General features: G+C 45.2%; 1 protein-coding gene across 2 annotated transcripts in view; it reads right to left on the bottom strand.

Moving 5' to 3' along the window:
- Positions 1-8,859: 8,859 nt before the first annotated feature.
- Positions 8,860-24,061, bottom strand: part of LOC132420748 (NT-3 growth factor receptor) — a 279,278-nt gene continuing 264,076 nt past the window's right edge. Inside the window, exons 13-14 of one of the 2 annotated variants that reach the window (XM_060005462.1) lie at positions 12,536-12,670; positions 8,860-10,983 (exon numbers count right to left, since the gene is read on the bottom strand). In XM_060005462.1, the coding sequence (XP_059861445.1) occupies positions 10,865-10,983; positions 12,536-12,670 (254 nt within the window). In that variant the 3' untranslated portion in view covers positions 8,860-10,864. The remainder of the gene's footprint in view (positions 10,984-12,535; positions 12,671-24,061) is intronic. The other variant, XM_060005463.1, reaches the window with a different exon arrangement.

Raw genomic sequence — 24,061 nt, 5'->3', positions numbered from 1 at the left:
TTGAAAGTAGGGAGTGGGGAAAAAAATATTTGGAAGACCTTTCTGTGAGGTAGAGTAAGTTACCGAATATAAAAATAAGTACACTTTCAGAGTTTTATAACAGGAGTGTCACTGTGACATTTTAACTGCAAAATGTTCTCTAGGTTCTTCGAAGTGGAAAAAAAACAAGTCTAGAAAAAAAGCAAAAGTATTAATATTTTCAGTAAAAGCAATACATCTTAAACACAACATTGCTTGTCTGGAGGTTTACCGATGATCTGATTTGCACCTGGACCAGCCTCAACTCAAACACCCGCAACCTGTCCAAAGATTGGCTCTATTTGTTGGCATCCCTGAGGGTGTCAATTACACTTGCAATTTTAAATTTGACTGCAGTTTTGAGATTATAAGTGGCTTTCAGTTACCCATGCTATAGAATCAGGATGCATTATCAAACAGAAGTATTTTTATTAATATCTAAACAACATCACTGAGGAAACTAAACAGATGAAAGACCCCATTCCCTCTAGGTTTAACAGCAATCCTTCCATCACATCTGAGTTTCCCTTTTTAAATTTCTTTAATTCCTTTTCCCCCTTCATGTAACAGAGATGCTATTTTCTTGCCACCCTCACCCAAGTGCCTAGGTGTTTTGACCACATGGCGTCATTCATACGCCCAGTATACCTAGAAGAGGCATATGACAATTGGCTCCATTTTTTAGATGGAACAACTGACACATGAAATCCACCTTCCCAGATCAACACGGCCAACTGATGGCCAGGCCACCAACTGCTACCCAAGATGCTACCCACCCATACTGGAGCGGGGGTCCCCAGATCCTTGTTTGAAGAGGCACAAGCTGGAAGCTGATGGGGTCATTTCTAGAAACTGCCTCTCCCCGACTCACAGAAGCAAAAGCCATACATTTTCTTAATTAAAAGAACAATAATAGTAATCATAATAACAGATAAGGAGAGGTCAAGAGCGTGTCACCAACAAGAAAAGTTTTACCATTTCAAAGCTGGGGCAGTTGGATCGTGAACTACCACCTCAAGCCCAGCCACTTTTCTACATCCAGCTTCCATCTTCTGCACTATAAATAATTCAGAGTTTTCTTTTTTCTTAAATATCACAAAACCAAGTCGGAATCTTTATGTGAAGGATTCTGCTGTGTCCTTCTCTCCCTCCTCCTCTCCCTCCCTAGCCAGCCCAGGCAACTCCCAGGAGAACGACCCCTCAAGCTTTAACATTTATTCTTTGACATTTCAGACTATTTGTTAGGCAGAGCTGCCTTCTTGAGATCAAAGTTGGAAAATCTTGCCAAGAACTCCCGCTTGGCCCTGTCCGACTGTGACAGCGAGGGTCTATTAACCTCCAAGCATCTGCTTCGTTCCTCTTCGGGAGAAATCCACCAACCCTCACCCAGAAGGGCAGCCATCCTCTCCCTCTTCCTCCCTCCCCAGCACTCCAGGAGGGGCCAGAGGTCACCCTTCCCACGTGATACACTAAGACACTCAGCACAGAGAGACAGACCCCAGAACCAGAAGATGTCCCCACTAGGAGACAACAGTGAGGACATGGGGACATGGTATTTGGGACACCTGTCCGGGGTGGGGACATGGTATTTGGGACACCTGTCTGGGTAGGATCTTTTATCTGAGGGACAGCAAGCTCAGAGACAAATATGGAACAAGGAAAGGTAACTTACCCAAGTCATTTTGCTGGCAGTAGTGCTGAGACTGATGCCAGCTCTTCACTGCCGTGCACTACTGCTAGATGATGTCACCTCCATCCCCCTGGGAGGGTGACCAGGTTTAGGGCTGAAGTCTTAAGCTCTTACGTGAAACGACTTACCATTTTCTTCCGAGGCATCGCAGTGAAGGGTTCCTGCACTTCACAAGAGCACCTACCCACCAGCTGCCAGAATCATTTCTTCCTCCATACAAAGCCGAGGGCCAAACTGGGGGACCGAGCCTAAAGCTGGTCAAAGGTGTCGGGATATTGTGGTTCACCTTTTATTTTTCTCTATTTTTTTTTGTGTGTGGTGGTTCATCTTGATGTAAGAGGTCAGTGGTTGACTAACCCATCTTGCTTGGTTCTTCTTCAAAAAGCTTCTGCCCACACCCTGACCCAGTGTTACCTAGAGTGTATGCATGAGTCTATTTAGAGTGAAGAGTGTTTTATGTTCAATTAGATTGGGAAAGAGGTAGGATAAAAAGGGTTATTTAAAGGAGGACTTCTCAGAGCCTTTAGTATCCTAACATGCATGGTAAACCTACGAGAGGTTGGCTATACCATACAATGCTCTCCAACGTTATTTGATGGGCTCTTAGCATCTTATGAAACTAGAGGGAAACATTTCCACGGCCAAGGAAAAGGAGAGCACTTGATCCTTACAGCATGATTTATTTAATAACAAGTTGGGCATTCAAATGAAGACAGGACCCCATTGTGGAAACTGAAGCTTTCCCAGAAAACTGATCAATCCATGTAGGGCAGTAGTTGGTCAAGTGGCTGACCCACAAAATTACTAAGATGGCCAAAGATACCATCCTAGAAATGCGCAGTGGTGTCATTCTGGTCTTTTTAATGACCAGATTGTCCATTTGGTATCAAAGGTACTACGCAGCAATTGCCTGTTATAATACCGGGAAATGTCAAGTTGACAGCCATAACGATTGAACGATTCCATGAGTCATTCACACATGAACTCAGAATTTCAGTTCTCGCAGGAAGGACATTCTCAGAATATATTCTTTATTCATGGTGCCTCTCCTACCCACCCTCCCCACCAGAGTCAAGTTCTCACTGGTCGCTCTGCATCTGGCTCCCTCTGAAGCAGAAGGCTTTGGTCCAGAGCTGTGGCTCTAAGATGGGAGCGACAAGAGAGATCCTGGCTGTGCCCTCTCAGCCAGCGTGAGTTTTCAGAGACCTAACGCTCATGACAAAAATTGCTTTGAGATTTCCTCTCAGGTTCTCTGTCACGTGAGTCTTTTTCTCAGAATTAACAGTAAGAGAAGGCTGACACGTTGGTGTATACATAATACGTGGGCTGGACTTAGCATCTAGCCTGCCTTCCGGAATTTTCCTTCTCCCTAAGATTGCTTGTAGGAGGGCCCTGGGAGAGGTGTCTCCATTGGTTGGCCCATGGGACACAGACTTTAGGACTTGTCCTTCTTGACTGTGGCAGCAGGAGGGCAGATCTTGGAGACAGTTTGTCTGGCCAGTGCTGAGAAGGGTTGGCAGTGAGACAGCGTCTGTATGTCCAGGGGTCTCCTGTGTTATGGAATCTAAACCCTCTCAGCTCCAAATTCAAGGATGTTCTGTGTCTCCCTGCTCCCAACACCCTCGAGAACCTGGCTGTGTGTAGTAAATATCTCCCTAGGCCTGTCCAGCTACTAAGAACGGTGGCACAGACTGTAGACAGATGTCATTCCTCCAAGAGCACCCAGGACCCCTTCCCCCCAGCCCCACACCTTCTCTTCCCCTGAGAAGTCCATCTGGGAGTCAGGATCACATGACTTTGGCCAAAGGCTGTTGCAAACGTTGCAATGTAATGGACATTGCATTGCAATTTTAAAACATTATCACGAGGACCAAAACAGACCAAAGCTGGTGTGTGCTTCAGAGTAAAAAAGTAGGTGGCATTTCAGAGCATCACCAGGCCATAGTTGACAGCAGTGAAGTCACTTTACAGGGGTTAGGTCCTTGCCCTTCTCACTGCAGAATAAACGTAGGGACAAGAGAGGGAAGCCTTGTCCCTTGTCTTTTGAAGGGAAATAGGCCGGTTGCTCCACTGAGGTCCCCAAAGGCCGAACCAGGCTTCATTTTGCTGCCATGGTAACAGCACATGGGAGGTAGAAACGGGGAGGAGGAAAGAGAGCTCCACAGACAAGCTGGGTGTCACTGTCAGCCACCAAGGCCTCCGCCATTACTCACCCAAGTCAGGCTTGGTGGGGTTTTTCCGAACTGACATGACACTCTGTTCCTCAAACTTGGATGGAGCCACAAGTCGGACACAACCCTGGAACTCATACCTTTGAGCAGCCTCGACCCTTGGTCTTCAAACCTTCTCCATAGCCATGTAGGCCACTCTGATCCACCTTCCAAACTCTCAGATAGCGCCTGCCATTGCTCTTAGACAGGGTGTGAAGGGAGAATTGCTCTTTCCCTCTCAGAAAAGCCAGGCTCCATTCTTCCTGCCTTATGCCACATGCCCCCCCCCCCCACACTGTCAGCCAAATCAAAGTCAGGTTCATGGACATCAAAGCGGCCGTAAGCGGCTCCTATTTGCAGAGGGTCGTGGGAAGACACGTGATCCTGAGATGCCCAGGGCTGCCTCTGGTCTGAGTAGGAAGCTCATGCATCCCCTGTTTTCCAGGCTTGAAAGTCTCAACAAAGCTCTCACCAGGGTTTCTCTACAGCTCGGATCTTCCCTGGGAACTTGGAAATCCTGCCTTTCTCCTCTACCCAAGTAGTTCCACATTCCTTCCCAAACTGGACCTGCATGGACCTGGTCTTGCCTTTGGCACAGAATCTGAGTCATCAGCATCCTCTGTGTCCCTCTAGGATGGGTGCTTCTCAGAGATCCTCCTGCCTTTCTGGTTTCTTTCTTGCACGGGAGCCGAACAGGCTGTAGTCAAAGGATAACCCCAATATCTCCCTCACTCTCCCCAGTTCTCACAATGCCCCACCCCCAAACCTGCAGAATATCTGAGCAATGCATCCACCTCCAGCTGGAAGGCAAAGCGGGTGGGGAAGGAAGAGCTACTGCTCTCAGGTACACACCCAGGAGGGGACAGGGTCCTGATGGAAAGAGACGAAAAGGCAGCGAGCTCTTAGGCCTCATCACCCACCCAATCTCCTCCCCGAGCAAGCAGAGCTTAAGTCCCAGGGGCAAACTGGGGTCACTTTATCGAAGGAGGAATTGGGATTAAAATCCTACCCTCGGAATCCTGATTAAATTTCCAAACCATGTGCAAAAGCAGACGAGAAACCTGATCCCTTGCCAGCAAGAGATCTTCAACTCACTTTGGGTTCAAGGAGAGTGGAAGGAGGCTTATTTGGCTCTGGGATATATGATTAGATCTTGGCTGAGATTTTCTTGAGAGGTGAGTAGGGCGGTGTGTGGGGGTGGGGGTGGTACGGGATTTCTAAAGGCAAAATGCAGAACCAGAGCTATCCAAGGCAACTGAGGCCACTGGCCGCTTCGGCCGCTCCCCAGCAGCACAGTGGGGATGTCAGGGGTGGGGCAAAGCTAGGGGTGCAGGGGAGTAGAGCTTCAGGCCTCCTGGACAATTTGGATGCAGACCAGGTTCCCCTGAAGCTCCCACCCTCCTCGCTGCCCCGTCGCCTCCTCCGCTGTCACACTGAAGAGTTTTCCCTCTGTCCTTCCCAAAGGAGCCTCAGAGCAGCCAGCATCCCTTCACCTTCACGCCTCCCCGTCTGTCCCTCACTGCTACCCTCATCTTGCTCTCCATTTCAGAGTCACTCTGGAGGCCACCTGTGAGTCTAGCCGGAGCTCCGAGTCGGTAAACACTGAAGGAACAAAGGCCCTCTGCCTAATCCGCACGTGGCACAGTCCAGGAAGCTACACACAATGAAGTCACCCTGCATTGATCTGCTGGCTCCCCGTGCTGTCTCCACAGCATCAAACCCTCCCTGGCGTCTAGCTCCCGTATCTGAGACGCTTGAGCCTCTGCTCAGGCCTGGCCTTGACCTGCAGGAGCTGCGCAGAGCCAGGGGAAGCGTCACGGCCCAGTGCTAGGCTGAGGTCACACCTGCGGCTGGGGAGGGGAGCACGTGGTGCCTGGGAGCTTGGCTACACAAAAGAATTCCCACGTCAGAAGGGAGCGACAGGGTAGCCCAGAGCCCAGCTTCTTGGCATCCAAATTGAAGATGCTTGGCATCTGCTCTTTCCCTGGGTGAGAAGCACATGGCTGAGCTTCCACACACCAGGAGGTCTTTGAGGAAGGGTGAACAAAGTTCAGATGGGGGTGCACAAGGCAGGCAAGGATCTTCCTTCCACTACCTTCCTGCCTGAAGCCGCTCCCGCTTGCCCAGACCTGGGCAGCCTCACCTACCGACTTGAGGATCAGATGTGTCTCAGCCAACAAGTCCTTCTTGACAGCAAAGATGCCACCCTTATCTGTTTGGGGATCTCACCAACTGAAAACCAGATGATTCATCTTAGATGTAAGAACAACTACATTTTCAGGCATCAAGGGTCATTAAATGCTAGAATGCGTGAAGAAGGAGTGTGGCAGACGTTCTTTTCAAAATCACTGTGTTCGGGTGTTTCCAGGAGGAAGTTAGGGATAGCATCTAGCCCCAAAGACCCCTGAAGGACTTCATCTAGAGAGCCAGGGGGAGGCTATGACTGTGGAGATCCCAGGACTGCAGCTTTCCAGGAGCAGAAGATGGGGCTGCTCTATGGGGCAGCTGAACAGCCACGAGCACCAGGAGGTCAAAGAGACCCCGTGTCAGTCCTGGCTCTGCCACTCACAGCTGTGAAAACCTGGCCTAGTGATTACTAACCCTTTCTGAGCTTCAGCGTCCTCATGGGTCAAATGTGCCTGGCTCTGAATAGGTGCTTCATAAGTTCGACATAATGATCGTTACTAACGCTCCCCAGGAAAGCCCATTCTTTGGAGCTTGGCAACCAGTTCCGGGATCTGGCCACACAACCCTAGTGAAAGACTCAGGTCCTCTCCAGAGCATGTCCCTGGAAGGCCCTACAACTGAGTTGACCACTGTCCTACAGCTTCTTAAGGGTACAGTGAGTTCCCCACCCTCTGAGCTTCAGGGAACAGGGTTCAGAACCAGGGCCCCTCAATCACTCCTTCCAGAATGAAGATCCAGACAGCACATGGCAAGCACACTGGTTTCATGGACTGAAGCTTTGCCATGAAATCCCCTAGGACCAAAATGTAAGCTCAAGTCCGAGAAAGCCACTGCGAAATCCTGTGGGTGAGATTCCAAACACAGAGCTACAGGTCTTGTTGATCCCCTGAGCCTCCCTGCCTGAAGCCAGTCCAACCCAGCATCCTTGGTGGGCTGAGTTCCTCTCTCCACACCTCCCCTGTGCCAGCTCTGACTGCCCCAGAGTCTCTAACGTTGGGGTAGATGCCATGGGACTTCAAAGCCCAGCAGGAGAGCATAGGGAACAGAGTCCTAGACACTCAACACAGCTCCCCAGTCTCAGCCAGTCCTCATTCCTCCCGGCAACTTTTTCATGCTTCCCTGCCATCTGCCATGGTCTCTTCTGCTGCTTTAGACCTTCTCAACGCTCTTAGATGTTCTCACTTGCAGCACAAGGCCTTGCCTTACACTTGATAGGCAAAATAGAAGCCACCAGACAAGAACTCTCTCACTCTCTTGCCCGCCCCAAACCTCTAAACCCTCATCTTTTCCTCTTCCTCCTGCTGCACCAGGACAGCTCTCCCTCCATGTGGCTGAGCCTTCCTCCTGAGGATGGGCGCTTTTCTTTCCCATCTTCCCAGGGGCCGTTTCTATTCATCATCTTTTCTCCCAAGCATTGGCAGGCTCTACGCATCCTGATAAAACAAAACTTAAATATCTCTACTTATTAATAATGAAATTCTCCCTAGAATCCATGCAGCCTGAAGGTCCCAAAGACAGTCTCAACGCTTGGGGCATCCCTGGTCCAATCCTGGAACCCTTGAGAACAGGAGAATGTGGAGCTGGGCAACCCCCTACCCAGGCCACTCTATAGAAAAGGAGCTTCCATTGGGGATGAGGTGAGGTGAGGGCTCAAACCAAGCTAGACTTAAATAAGAGATTGAGTAAGAGTAAGTAGAAAAAGCACCAACCTAGCCGAATCAATCCCTGTTGGACTTCCACCTTGAGCTCACCCACCTTATTTCCGCATGCCTCATCTTTACTTCCTAAGTAAGAAGCCCCCAAAAAGCCTACTGAGACCAAGGGAAGGGTCAAAATCCTCCCAGCCCCTGACCTCCTCTCTTGTTCCAAATCTCCTACATACAAAGTCCCTTCCTCCTAAAAGGAAGATATCGTAAGTTACAGAAGGCATTTTGACCCTTCTAGCTGGGTCAGGGCCCAGGAACCAAGGGCAGACAGATACAGCCAGCTCATCTAAGCATTTTAGCCTCAGTAGGACCCCAGGACTCTTCTGCCTCTCCTTTTCTGGTAGCCCACATGAGACTTGACATGAGAGTTTGGCCTACCTTAGTGTGTATGTGTCTGTGGGGGGGCAGGGAGTGGTCTCTGGATGATTGGCATGTTGGCCTACAAGCCCAGAACCCCATCTTCCTCTGGGCAAAGTCACTTCCCCAAGATCCATAAGGGAGATGTAAAGCCACTGCAACCAAGGGAAAAATTACACTGGCTTACTGGTGCACCAAAGATAAAGGATCCCTCAACCCCACTCCCAGACCCCCTTACACATCAGCTCTGAAGAAAGGATCTCCATAAGCCTTGGCTGTCCGGACAATAGACGAGTCCCCAGCCACCGAGGAGACAAGGGTCTCAGTAACCTGAGTTGTATCTGAAAGAGTCAGGTTTGAACCTGGCTTCTGTCTCTTGTGCTTGTGTGACCCTGACTGAACCATTCAACTCTCTGTGCCTCTAATTCTTTCTCAGTAAGATGAGGAAACCCTTCACTGTATGGACTCAGCCTGTATCTGGAGGGGTCTCAGTGAAAGCAACCAATGGAACAGATTGTAAAATCCTTTGCAAACAGGACTTGGCTAAGAAACTTCTTTAAAAGAGTAATAGTAAAATTGGGGGGAATTAAAAACCGGGGTAGCCTGAAATGTCTATGTATCTTTAATATTCTTTGCAAAATTGCCAAATAAGAGGTCTGATCCAGTCATTTCATTAGAAAATAAAGTGTTTATTAAGAAACTATACACTGAACACTCCTATATGTCTCTGCGGAAACACAACGCCCCATGGTCATAGCACAAGGTGAAGAAAATGGCAGAATAAAAGATGCTGGGATGGATGGAGCCTGGGAGGCTGGAAATGAGGTAATGATTTACAATAATTAAAAAACATCATCCTCAAGCTTACTCCTTAAAGCCACACTCAGGAGGGGGCCCTGGCCCAAAGGGTTGGCAGGACACAATGGGGAATAGCCAGACATGAAGCAATGGGGAGCAGGATGGCGGGGAGCTGGGAGGGGCTAAATAAACACACTTCTAGGCCCTGGAGAGAAGCTGAATCCCCGTGTGATACTCTGAACATTCAGGCGCCCGGGAGGCCACCCCAGATACTGGGCAAGAACTTGGAAAGCTGTGCATTTTTAAAGCCCATGGAGGTGTCTGCAGAATCAGGCTGGGAACCCGACGTGAAGAACCACCATCCACGGGACTCAGGACCTAAAACCCTAAGTGGGAATCCTAACCCCCAGGGAAATTTCCCAAGGCAGAGAATCTGTTATGTATTACTGTGCATCATCACTCCAAAACTTAGTGGGTTAAAACCACCACCATTTTGTCCTACGATCTCCCCATGGTTGGCCCCCTCTTCCATGCTCCACCCTCAAGGGGGCAGCCTGTGCTGACCCCCTACAACGGAGGCACCATGGGTGGGGGGGTGGTGGAAACTAGGCCAAGCCCGAAGTCCAACATGGCAGCAAATCTGGGAGAGGTTCAGGCCCTACAACTGTACCTTTCCTATTGAAGCAGGGGGAAAAGCATCCCTTTCCTTCTCCCCAGTGGATCAAATTGAAAATGGGGGAAACAAACCTCCCTCTTTGGGAGAGGGTGGCCATGGAGTAAGGCATGAGTCAAAGCAAGCAAAGTAAACACATATATTGACCAGAGAACAGGATGACACTTCCATTGGAGCCATGAGAGGGGCTGGAGGAGGCCAATTTTTACTTCTCTTCCCCTTCAGTTCATCTTGGCCTTGAAATGGTGATTCCATTGGGTGCCAAAAGTTCTCAGAGTCAAGAATAAGTAAAAGTGGGGGAAGAGAGCCAATCCCGGGATCATGGAACAGCAGGAAGGGCCTTGGTCCCTGATTCCCTTGGTCCCTTGTGGTCCTAGCAGGATGCCCAATTCACAGGCAAGACCTCCTGCAGCCAAAGCTTGTCGGAACTGCAGATCTAGAGGCCAAGAAGGAGCCCTGGAGAAATCCTCTTCTCCAAGGAGTTTTCTAATACCACTCACTGTGAGCCGTTCCAGAGAGAAGAGGAAGTAGGGGGAAAGTGTGTCCAAAAAAAAGGTATGGTTTTCTCCACCAAAAAAATATATATATATATATATATATATATATATATATATATATATATATAGAAAATGATTGGTTTCCATTCTTTCCTCTGAGACCTAATCTGGTGCCAATACTTGGGCCTGGCTCCCTCTCCTCTCACCGCGCCGTCTCCACCTCTGCTTAGATGTTCTTCCCCACGGGAGGCTGCAGGGCGACGAGGTCACTAAGAGGATGGCCTGGTATCCTAGGGAGAGCCAGGGAGACCCCACGCTTCCAAGCGGGGAAAGTGAGGCCGGAGCACGGCTGGACTTCATCAGGCTTTCTCGTGGTGGTTGGGTTGTTTGTGGAAAGCAAGAGAATGGCTAGTGTATTTAAGAGATGGTTCCTGGTGCACAGGTTTTTAATTCTCTTTATTGGCTCTTAAGATGATGGCAGGAGCTGCCTTGGAGGCCAGAAAAAAAAGGAGCACAGTGATGATTGGAGGGAAAGGGCAACCCTGCCAGTGGTGGATGGGGGCAAACACCCGTCTTGGTGGTGATAAAGGATGCAGGGCCACCGGCGGCTCGTGTAGTTTCTACTTAGCATCCCCGGATCCAAACAGAACAATGCCTAGAGCTTCCAACCTCTCAGAGGGCCCAGCCTACCAAGGTGACATCAAAACAGGGAGGCTTAAAAGGAGTTTTTAAAAGCCATGACGTCCTTTGCTGAAATAAACATTGACATCCTCAACATAGATGCCATGGTTAAGAGGCTTGGAATGTCCGGGAAGGCTTATTGGATTCAACATAATTTCTCTGAAACCTATAAAAAACAAAAACAAAAAAACAGAAAAACAGAAAAAAGCAAAATAAAGTAAAAACCAAAACCCCCAAAGAAGATCAAAACTAGAAGGGGAAACAGAGAGGGAGCTTGAAAGGTAGGGGGAAGAACTAGAGATATGGGACACAGATACAGATATATTGGGAACAGCCAAATGAATTCTCAGCAAAAGGGAAGGATAGCAGGAGGGGGTTAACTTAAAACCAAGCATGGTCAGAGAAACTGGAAACACTCCACCTTTGCTGCAGCCTCCACTGAACCGAGGAAGGGACGTGAGCAAAACGTTTGGGGGCTTGGCCTTGGATTGTCCTGGAAGAGGAGGGGAGGGACAGCCTCATCTAAGTAGGAGGAGGCCCTGATGATGAGCTTGAGAGGGAGGTGGGAACAGGGCATAATCGCTAGGGTCCCTGGGGGGCAAAGGGGTGGGAGGAAAATGCTCTCCAGACCTTACATTCTTAAGGGATACCTGAGGGCCATTTCTAACCCTAGGAGCTGGGATAATGTGAACCACCTTTGATTGCACCAGGTTGGGGGCACTGTACTTCCAAGACTATAAACTCCTTCTCCTTCACTTTTTCCTCTCACTTCACCCAGTCAGTGCAATGATGGCTGATCTCTCAGCCTTCCCATAATTCCAAGTCTCATAGCGGATGGAACACCCTGGAGGAGTAGCATTGGTGGCCATCAAGCCATGGGCAGCCTCAAGCAAGGAGGACTTCCATGCTAGCTCAGCTCCTCTCTGGCCCCACCCTGCCATGGACGGAATTAGGATGTCCAGAGACGTGGGTGTTCCTGATCAAATCTCCAGAAGGAGGTTTTTCAGTCAACCCCGGATTAAAATAATGTCTATAAAATAATGTCTGTAACGAGTGCGTGGGTGTTTACGTGCGTGTGCAGACAAGATAGGAGTAAGCCAACCTTTTTAGGAGAGCTGTGTGCAGGTATGTGAAGAGCGTAACGGCAGCTAGACGTTGAGGCTATGATGGGGAGAGATCGAGTTGGTAGCACTGAGACTTTCCCCTCCTCATTCTGAGGGCATATTACGATCAAAACAGAGTTGAGTCATCTTGGATGTTGGGTGCCCTCCTTCTGCAGGGAGTGGGGTTAGATTGTGGAGATGGAGGAAAGTTCCTCACTGATGAGGTCATGTTTAGAGGGAGACTTGGTTTCAACATGAGATGTTTCTGTGCTAGCATCACTAGGCTAACCCAGGACAAGGGCTCTCTTGGGTCTGAGGCAGAGGGAAGGCAGGCCATTGGCCTAGAGGGTCTGTGACTCCATTGTTTCTCTCCAGGCAATGGTCCCTCTCTCACTACTCCCAGATGCCTCACCTAGGCCCTGTGAAGTATCCTGGCCTGGAATATTTCCCTCACCTAAGGGATTTTAGTACCAATCCCATACTAGGCATCTAGTCATCCCTGAGTCCTCTGGGACCTACAGAAACTCATGAGGTCTTAAGATCTTAAGAATTAAAATTGGTGAGGGGGACAGGGGGTCTGTACTGCATACAAAGACGTCAAAGGAGGTAACTCACCATGTGACCTTGGGTAAGACACTTCCCCACTCTGGACCTCAGGTTCCTCATATATATAGTGAGTTGATGGGACTAGATGATCTCTATTGTCCTTCAAGTTTAGTATCCCATGATTGTCTATGTTTGAAAAGACCCCTGGCAGAAGAGGCAGACATGGGGGAATTAATGGTCAGTATTGAGCCCCATGTGTAAAGACATGGGGAAGTACTTTTCTTAAGTGCACAAGGCCAGAAACAGAAATCCAGGTGTTCCCAGCTCCTGTACTCACACTGCTTTACCTGTAGGGGCACCTGCTTTATTTTAGGCATAAAATCTAGATACATGGTCCCCTGAGTATCACACAGTGGCATTAAGGAACTGCATGAGGGTATCACCATAAACTCTGTCTAACCTTTCCCTACCATGCTTACCGCCCCCATCCCTCTTCTTGGCCTGGGGGAATCCTGAACTTGTGCCGATCACTGCTTTTGTCAATGCCATTTCTGGGGCTGGAAGGATGATTCCTATGAACTGAGCTGATGATCCCACAGGTCTTGAAAATACATTTTTGGCCCCTTCTCTCCTAGAAAAGAAACTCAGCTACTCTCCAAGAGGGAACAACATGACAAGGGGGAATGAAGACGAGAGGAGATGGGGTGTTTGGCCCCTTGAAATCGTTCTTGCCTCAGTTAGGGCATAAACAGAACGACAAAAGCTGGTGGTTCCCTAGAGACCTGACAACTCTAAGTCCTATGAAAGAGGTATCATAGCTTGTGAGTGAAATCTCCCTTGAAGGCCATGCAGCATCGTGGGCCCTGGAAGGCTCCACGTCGGATCCATTAAAGGCAGGGGCCAAGCCTCTAACAAGGTCCCTGAAGCCACCTCCGTGAACATGAGCCTTTTCCCATACGAGCCTGGGTCTGAAGTTTGTTTTCTCTGGAACTCTTTCCCAGGTGGAGCCTTTCCAAGATTCTAAATGCTGAAGCCTTATAGCATAAGAGGCACCGCTCCAAAATCCTCCATTCTTCCCCCTTTCACTCAGAACAACCCCGGAGCAGGAAGGAAAAGGCATACGCTCGGGGGAGGGCAGGGGGGATAGGGACCACCATGGACATGGACTGCAAAAGGGAGAGATGGCTGGAGGAAAGGCCAAAGAGGAGCAAATATACTTCTGAAGAAAGCCTCACCCCCCAGTGGCCCATGGACCCTCACGTCTAACCTTTTCCTCCATCTGTCAACAGCTGTCCCCAGAGTCATCCAGCACAAAGCTACTCGTAGGCCCTCTGTAATTCAGAACAGAGCCTGGTCTTCAGGGACTGTCTAGGTGTATGTTTCCTAAGAAGCAAGCCAGAGACTCTGGGATCGTTTTGGGAAGGGAGGGAAGCTGTGAAGGAAGAGGCTAGGGGGTGCTAGGCACCCAGAGAATTGGATGAAAGCTTTCGGAGCCAATCCCATTGGGCCAAAAGCCGGTTAAATCTTCAAGGGCAAGTTCTTTAATATTCACTGCATCAAGAGAAGGGCTGCCTTCTATGGCCATGCAACACAAAGGATGGCCTAGACCTTCACACCTTTCTGTTTTTCTGACAATCTTGTAAATCCTAATCATCTCACCCTCTCTGGGGTTTCATCCCAGCCCCACTCTCTTGCTCTGGCCTTGGAAGTCTAGCGCTACCAGCTTTCCAGCACTCACCAGTGAGAACTTCCCTTGCATCTTTTGTCTAAACACTCATTTGACTTTGGATTCTCAAGGCCTGCCTTTCTGTCCCTGCTTCTTCCTTTTTGTTATCTGACATGGTAATTTTATTCCCTAACCCCATAAAGTGGGTTTGGGTTACGGCCTTGATAAAAGGCCCAATACCAAATGGAGCCCTATTGGATTATTTCCCAACATTCCCTCATCAAATGTATTCATTCATCCTCTTAAAGTTGCTACATCACAGAAACGCTTAGCATTTACATAGCATTGGCTGTGAGAAAGAGGAGGTTGATATACACAGGAGTCCTGGCACTGAGGTCATGGGTGGCTTAATCATAGGGAATCAGAGGCACAGAGCAATTGAGATCCTTGTCCAGAGAGAGTGAGAGCAGGAGGGGTCCACAGGATAGATGTCAGGGTGGGGAGCCTGCATTGTACCCACCCCAGTCAGGGGGCATTCTAGCCACACCCTCTATACCATTCCCCAAGGGGTGAGAAGATGTGAAATGTCTTGAAGCGTGCTGTGGGCAGGCATGGGCTAAAGAAGGGAGACTCAAGCAATGCCCAGCTATAACAGCCCTACCATCCAATGCATCACTGATCACCCTGGAATCCAAAGACCTATATAAGTTAGTGATGGTGCCAGGCACTGCTTACAGTTAATTGTCTCCATTTTATTTTATTTTATTTTATTGGCTGCACCATGCAGCTTGCGGGATCTTAGTTCCCCGATCAGGGATTGAACCCAGGCCCTGGCAGTGGAAGCGCAGAGTCCTAACCACTGGACCACCAGGGAAATCCCTCCAATATCTTTTAAAAGTTGATATTATTAACTCTATTTTACATGTGGGAAAACTAAGGCTCAGTAATATATATTTTAAAAAAAACAACCAAGTACACTTTGTGGCAGAGTCTGATATTGAACATTGAACCAAGTTTTTCATAACCTTAAACTCCTTATAATTAACTGCTTTGCAATATGGCTTCCATTTGTTGAAAATCAATGTATGGAAAAGGAGGCAGAAATGGGGGTCAAGGCCACAGTGATGGGGACATTCTCCAGGGGAAGCAGGGCTTTACCTCCGGCTCCTTCTGCAAGGCCTGGCTGGAGGGCTAGAGTGTTCCTTCCTCACTAACAGCTTCCCTACCAGGGAGCCGAGTGCCCCCCATGCCCCGCCACTGCCCTCCTCCAGTAGATGCCCAGCTCAACCCTTTCCCACGCTGCCTCATTTTCCGCAAGTGTTAGCCAGCCACACCTACCACTTGGTGTGTATTAGGACCTACCAAGTAAAGAACCCCAAACTCTATCTAGACATTGACCCCTTCATTTTGATGTTACTTCTGGGAGTTCAGCTTAAGAAGGATGAAAAGTAAACCTGATGAAAGAGAGATAATCATGAATTTGTAGAGAAGAGCAATTGTTCAGAACATAGTCACACCTAGAGCAAGAGTGTAGAATCTGAGAATCCTCCTGGGAGGCCAAGTACGGAGCCCAGAATTGCTCTCTCCCCAGCACTCTCCCCTTGGGTCACTATGTGAGCAAGAAGTGACAGGAAAAGGTACATTATGGTAAGGAAAATGTCCCTCATAAATGTCGCTTCCTTCGTTTGCTGCCTGTGTGGTGACCTCTCTAAGGTCATGGGAAGAAGGTCATCAAAGAGCCCCAGTGATCCCGGGTTATGACTATTGTTACGTGGTTCTGTACCTTTGCCTCCTGATGTGGTTATTGTTGCTCTCAATCTAAGTTCTTTCCTGCCATCAGATTCAGTAAAAAGATTGTGGCACTGAGCCACGTGGGTGAGACCCAAATGCTTAGACTTGCTGGCCACAAATGATCTAACTTAAAGCTCTCAGATCATTTCCTCTGTTATTCTGAGGTTGCAAACCTAACCAATGGGCCATCTGTGGCTCTGGGTTGTGTCTCATTTTAGCGTGATTTTTAAAAAATTTTTGAATTAGTTGCCAACATCTAAAAGTTGGAAGATTTCACATTTAAAATATCCCTATTTCTAGCTTCCCTTAAAAATCCAAGAGTTCTGTCAATGTTGGGCCAGCATTTCTGCACAATGATAATCAGCTAGAGCAAAGTGGTGGCCACTCCATTTAGAGAGGGCATGTGTTCTCTAATTTGCCATATGCCACACCACTCCCTATTATCCTCCACCTGGTCCCTTCACTTATTTACAATCCCTGCATGGTTTGTCTTAGCATTTGAGTTGAAAACTTTACAATAAACATATAGCCAGCACTAGGTTATGGGCTGTGCATTAAAGACCAGGGAATGCCCTCTCAACAAGCCTCACTGATTATCCCTATAATGACCTAACTTATGCTCCCTCTGGTTATGGTTAAAAATGATACATAGTGGCTGGAAACGTCCATCAGAGGGATAAACCTATCTCAGAAAGAGGAGATAGTTCAGGAATTGAACTGTATGGGTAAGAGGGCATTGTGTTCAGAAATCAGGTTCCCAAGAAGAAAGCATGCTAGAGACCACTTATAATGCTACTGTTGGGTGAGAAGATGGTATTTTGGGTATTTGTATCATCAGCTGGCTGCACTTCCACTTTCCTTGACACATGGAAGGCACTTGACCAAAGGTTACCAAGTGCCAGCTAGCAGGACTTTTCAATACAGCTGTTAAATTTCATGGGGTATGATTTGACTCAAAGTATTCCCATATCCTTACAACAACAAACATGCTACAAAGGCTTCTATAGGATATGCAAATGTACTTGGAACTGAAACGTCCCTCTTGTATATTTTATGGCTAAGAGTGCTGAACTGAGATCCCCAGCTTCAGTACGCAGCACCTTTTCCTGTAAAGTTGCCTCAATACTGCTGGGAAAATCAATGATGAGACTGCCCTGGCCCATGTGCAAAGCTGGCTTCCAGCTGTGCGCAGATGCTCTCAGGGAGGAGGCTGCTGCTGAATGTAACCCAAATGTGAGTTAGCTCGGGGAATCATGCCAGGAGAAGTCACAGTGGGAGGGCATCCACACCTAAGCGAAATAAAAGGGCATGGAACACCGAGATTCTCAGACAAAAGCCAAAGGCTCTTCCCTGAAGGAATCTTGAAGGTTCTCCTGACTCTTCCCTGAGGAATACTGCAAGGCTCGCACTCAAAAGGAGGAGGAATGTGCTTGGGGGCTTCGCTCTTGGCATCACTATTGTCCCAACAATAAGCTGAGCTTGGATCAAAGGAGTGAAATATTAGTTCCAGAGAAAGGGAAATTCCTTCTACTCCAGGACCTGGATGAAGTGACCTCTTAGAATCAAAATACTTCACAAGCCATGGAGTAAAATTAGTCACCTGGTAAAACCTGTTTACCATTCTCAAAATTAACTATATAAGGGACAATTTGTAATATCAGAATATCTCTTGCTTAATTGAGAGGAGAGAGAGCCTCAGGTATGAATAACTTTTCTCTATGTTCACTCCCTCCCTGCACTTCAAAATACTTGTCTTTATATTCAGCATATTTTCCCCTTTTTGATTCTTTTGATTCTTTTCCAATGTTTGAAATATCTGAAATAAGAAAGCGTAGAGATTATCAAAACTGTGTACCTACCACCCAGTATTAACAATTTATTACATTTTGATATCTTCTTTCCAAATTTTTGAGAGAAATAATACATGACACCTATGGTTGTGAGCCCATGTGAATGCATCCATGATTCTGTCCCTAACCTAATCCCTCACCAGAGGTAATCACTGCCCTGAAATAGATGAGGGTCATTTCCAGGCATCTTTTAATAATTTGCCTGCAGAGGTATATATCTGTAAGAAAATTGGCTAAGTTTAAATTTTAAAACAACGGATGTTTTTTCTAGATTTATCCACATTAAGACTTGTAGTTCTGTAACTTGTAACTGATGTAGTCTATCATGTGACTATACTACAAATTATTTGTCTGTTCTACTAACTGACACTTATTTCCATTCTGTCATTACTCCAAAAAAAGTTGCAATAAATATTATTACACAAGTCTCTTTACGTGCATGTGGGAGAGTTTCTCTAGAGCAGCAGCTGGCAAACTTTTCCTGTAAAGGCCCAGATAATAAATACTATTTTAGGCTTTATACAAATCATACGGTCTCTGTTGCTGCTACTAAATTCTGTCATTGTAGTCTGAAAGCAGCCATAGACAACACAGAAACAAACAAATGTGTTCCGATAAAACTTCAATGATAAAAACAGACAGGAACCAGATCTGGGCCTTGGCCCACAGGCCACTGTTTGCTGACCTCTAGAGGCTTGTTACTCAAACTATGGGCATGTAGACCAGCATCAGCATCAGCTAGGATTTTGGTAGAAATGGAGACTCTTAGACCTCAGTGAATCAACATCTTCATTTTAACAAGTTCTTCAGGTGATTTCTATGCACAAAAAAATATTTCAGAAGAATGGCTTTAGAGGATATCCTTATAATTTAGTGTGTAGAAATCCTTCACTGTATTGCTAAACGTTTCCCCAAACTGATGGGACCAACTCATATTTCTACGATCACTAAATGGATGAACGTCTTACCCTGTATCTCCACATATGATATTATCTGATGTGTGATAGATGTTATCTTCTTGTAGCTTTAAGGTGCATTTCCCTGATTACTGCTGAGGTTCACATCATCTCAACTGGAGTTTCCTGTTCTGTGAAGTGTCTCTTCCTATACTTTCTTCATTGTGTTGTGTGTGTGTTATATGTGTGTGTGCATTATATATATTATGTGTGTATGTGTGGATATATATTACCTATATAATAATATTATATAATAATATGTAATATACAATACATACACATACTATATATATCTATACATACATACATACATTGTATATAAGTTGGTCTTTTTTATTTGTGGGAATTTGTTATTTATTCTGCATGTAAATTCTTTGTTGGCTGTATGCGTTGGAATTATGTTCTTTCAGTCTATGGTTTATCTTTTACCTTTGTATATGGTAAAATTAAAGATTTTTAAAAATTAATGTAGACAAATGCATTAATCTTTCCCTTTATGTTATTTATAATATGTATCTTAAGATTCTCCTCCCTCAATGTCAAAGGATATACTCTTTTCCTCTAAAAGTACTATATTTAACAATCTCTCTTAGAGAAGAATTCCAAAAATTTTTGTAGCGTCTCCTCACTCAAGGAAATGGAGCTTAACTCCCCACCTTGTGTGCTGTGTTTATCAGCTTACTTCCAAAGAGTATGGCAAGGGGAAAACATAACTTTACAGTGGAGAATCCTGGTCTCAGCCAGGCGATCAGGGCTAGCATATTCAGTGATGCCATGTGATAAGCATGATATAATGTGATGAGGGCAGCACACATCTCTGTGGTCTTCCTCCCCAAAACTCATGACCCCAGCCAACAAGACTAAATTGGGAGGCATTCTGCATAAAATCTGACCTCAAAACTGTCAAGGTAACCAAGGACAAGGAAAGTCTGAGAAACTGTCACAGATCAGATGAGGTTAAAGAACCATGATTACTAAATGTAATGTGGTATTCTGAAACAGAAAACGGACATTTGAGGAAAAACTGGTGAAATCAGAAAGAAGTATTGAGTTTAGTTAACAATAACGTGCCAAAGCTGGCTTCTTAGTTGTGACAAAGGTGTCATGGTGATTTAGGATGATTACAATAGAGAAAACTGAGTGAGAAGTATAAGAGAATTCTCTGCATTCTTGTTGCAATGTTTCTGTATATCTAAAAGTATTTTAAAACAAAAACCTTATCTAAAGCAAAAAGTTCTACTTTTAAATTTCACCCACAATTTATAATTTATTGTGTGGCTGGTATGAGATTATTTTTCCTCATGTGGTTTTATTGAATAAATTCTCCCTTTCATACTGATTTGCAATGACACATCAAAAATACACACATAGCCACACATCTTTCTGTTTGTTTGTTTATCTATATATCTACATACATACACATGTATGTTTTCTGAGTGCTAAAAACATATTATTATACTTTGGCCTATTTGTCTCCCCATCTTAATTACTAGAACTTTATAATAAGTCTTTTTGTCTTTGTCTATGAGAGCAAATCTCCTCAACCTTCTTTTAAAAAAATACCTTGGCTATTCTTTGTCTTTCATTTTCTCATATAAATTATAGAATAAGCTTATCAAGCAAGTGTCTTCAAAAACCCTGCTGGGATTTTTATTGGGAGTGTATTTAATTTATAAACTTGGGGGATAATCAACATCTTCATTATATTGGTTCTTCCTATTTATGAATAAGATATATGCTCCATTTTCTCATTCTTCTTTTATACTCTTAATAGTGTCTTGTATTTTCTAGAAGATATTGCATATCCTTTGTAGAATTTATATTTTTGTGCCTTTTTTTGTTTTATTTCATTTTTGCTATTGTAAGTGTGATTTGTTTTCAGTTAAATTTTTCTAACTGTGTTTCGGGAATATATTAATTTGTGTTTACTGATCTTGTATTAGTAACGTTGCTGAGCTCTCTAACTTGTTCTAGCTTTACAAATACCTTTTGATATTCTATGTAGGATGATCATATCATTCACAAAAAGATGGTCGTATGTCTTTCCACAATTCTTATATTTCTTTTCTTGTCTTATTGCATTGGGTAGAATATCCAGATCATCGTTGAGTAAAAGTCAGGATAACAAACATCTTTATTGTTAACTGTTTTTTTTTTCTACATGGTTCATAATGTTGGATTGTAGTTCATTTTGAGTAGGAAGGTTTTTTTTCCCTCTTTTCCTTTTGTGCTCAGTCATCATTGTCTAATGCTTTTGGTGTTGTTGTTGTTATTGCTGCCTCCACCAAGGCTCTTAGAACTTCAATTCCAAACCCATCCTATAATGATGGCCTGGGGCTCCTAAAGGGTGATAACATTTTAAAATAAAAAGCTGCTGAAAACAAAAAGTTCTACTTCTAAATTTCAACCAGAATTTATAACTTACTTTGTGACTGGTATGAGGTAATAATATAACTTTATTATTCCTCATGTTGAATAGTTTCTCCCTTCCATACTGATTTGCAATGGGATATAGCAGAACTGTCTTCAACTAGGTGAGTGGCTTAAGTCAGTTCATCATCTCATGGTTACATCTTTACCTCTCTCCCCTACCTCCTTAGGTTCAGAGATTCCTATTAGCTGTACTCTCAGATAGGGATTGGCAACACTATTTTTTCAGACTCTTTTCATCAGTGTGGAAGCCTTTCCCCAACCCATGGCTTCAAGCAGTGACTCTAGCCCTGATCCCTTGACAATCTGGACCACATATAGTTGTGCAGGACCCTTGAGAGCTAAATTTCTGTCCTTACTTTTTGCCTCCAGACTTGGAGCCCAGCCTGAGAATGAATGTACCTCTGCTCATCAACCTTTTGTTTCTGTACTATTTCTGACTCATCAGGTTACTTATCTTGCTCTTAGGCCCACATAGCTGGGTCTTAGGCCCAGCTATGTGTTCTCATATTTTTCTGTCACTGCGATGTGTTTGGAGCAGACGAGGTGCACTAAAGCATGAACCCACTGCACCATCTTGACCACAGCCTGATTACTTTTCTTTATTTCTGTATGAGAGAAAAATGTATTTTCTTTTTTTCTTTAACTGGTGCCTTCAATCCTATCTCCAACTTCTTTCCTCAATTATTTCCTATCTCTCCAGCATCTTCCATAAATCCTGTTCTATTCCCCTTTCTGCAGAAATCTACATATGGTCATCTCTATCTTTTGGTATGTGCTCATGTACCAAATCCATGTGTGCCCACATTCCTAGTCTCTCACCTAGTAAATGATGGAGCAATGTCCTCCACTTTACATACCGTCTACTATCATCCCATTTCCTTAGTTCCTTTGGGTACCAACATTTTGCATGACCCAATTCCAACTGTAACTCCACTATCTCACAGATCGTTAATGCTTAACTTCCCATAAACCAAGTTCTATTCCCTCCACAGAAACTGACCTCTTGAAGGTCACCAATGGTTACTCCATAACTAGATTTTCTCCATTCCTCTTCACCTTGGTCATTCCACAGAGTGTGGTATCTCAACCATCCCACATCCCCCATGGCACTTATAATACTGTGTCATCTTTCTACCTTTCCACTCCTGTTCTTTCTGTTGGCTTCTTTTCCTCCACCTGTACCTATGGTGGTTTCTCAAGGATCAGTCTTTTCACCCTTGGTTACTCAGAGTGTTTCTTGGACCAGCAACTGATAGCTTGCTAGAAATGAGGACTCTCAAGCTCTTACTCCAAACCTAGTGAATCAAAACCTGTATTTTAACAGAATCCTCAGGTGATTAAAGTGTAGGAATGCTGTTCTAGCCATCTTCTCTCTCTCTCTCTCTCTCTCTCTCTCTCTCTCTCTCCTTGTACAATCCATCATTAATGTCCACATCCGGGGTGTGACGTCTAACCCTTTAACTCCAGCCAAAAACTTTCTTCTAAATTCCATTCTCATGATGCCAACTGGCTACTTGGCATTTCCATTATTGTGCATCATAACCACAAACCCAACATTTCTATAATCCCCATCCCAAACAATTTCCCTTCCTGATAGGCCAATTCTTTAAAATCTCTACCATGCTTATAATCACCTAGGCACAAACTATTGGAACCATCCTAATTTCTTGCCAGTGTCTTTCTAATTTCCCATATCTAATCAAACATCAGGTTTCAATATTTGTTTTACAGTATCTCATGTACACATGCTTCTACTAGATTCCCTACTTCAGCAAAGCATGGCAGAAAGATCTGGAGACAGATTGACTGGCTATCAAATTCCTGTTCTACTACCTACCAGGTATGTGTGACTTTAAAACCTTAAGTAAATTACCTAAATTCTCAGAGCCTTGATTTCCCTTTCTGTAAATTGGAAATACCATTATCTATCTCGCAGGTGCTGTTGTGATTTAAAAAAAAAAAAAAAGCATCAGGTCAAAGTCTGGCACATGAAACAGATGATTAACAAGTACTGGTTTAGGCTTCCTCAACCCCCATTTCAATTTTAAGGCCACTGTTTTGGGGCTTTGTAATATATTCCTCTGATTCCAGTCCCTAGGTTAAGGTTTCTGACACACCATTGTCAAATTATGTCACTAAAACATCATGTTCACCAATCCACCACCGTGTTCAAGGGCCAACACAGATTGAAAGTGCCTTTGTATGAACCCCAGATGGCTTAGGCTGCCATCCTGGTCTTGCCACACCCTGTTTTCAGCCAGATATTCTGCCCTTGTCACCCACCCCTCCCCTATTCACAATCTCTGATTAGATAAACTCTAAGTTGACCATATCTTACAGTTTTTAGTTTCCGTCCTCACTTCCATGGTATTGTGCTGTCCTGAGTGTTTATCTTCTAACTTATTTTCCCCATCCAATTCCCATGAATTCTTCAATAACCAGCTCAAATCTCACTGTCTGTATAAGTCATTTGGCAGTTAATTGCGACTTTCTGTGTGATATTTCTTCTCCTGTTATCTGGAACTGTTTTAAATATAATATACAACAGTGAAACTATTCATGGATATATTTTTTTCATTTCTCAGTAAGATCATTTTTTAAAAAAACCTAGCGACTAGTATTTATAAGCATTTACACATGCCCAGACAATGAGTGAAGTATTGTGCATGGACTTCCTCATCTAACATTCACAGCATCCCTATGAGGGGAGAACTGTTATGGTCCCTAGTTTGTGGATGAAGAAAAAAAGGAGTGAAGATGTTCAGTAACTCATGCCAAGTTGCCCTGTGAATAAGATGCAGCGCCATCTTGAATCTAGGCTTTCTCATTCCAGCTCTTGTGCTATATTGAATTGTGCTATATTAACCCCTCTGCTATACTGAAACCAAATCAGGAAGCA

The sequence above is a fragment of the Delphinus delphis genome, chromosome 2 (assembly GCF_949987515.2).
Source record: "Delphinus delphis chromosome 2, mDelDel1.2, whole genome shotgun sequence".
In the NCBI taxonomy this organism is placed as follows: Eukaryota; Metazoa; Chordata; class Mammalia; order Artiodactyla; family Delphinidae; genus Delphinus; species Delphinus delphis.
Note: the sequence above shows the minus strand (reverse complement) of the source record. Positions and strands in the feature narration are given on the sequence as shown.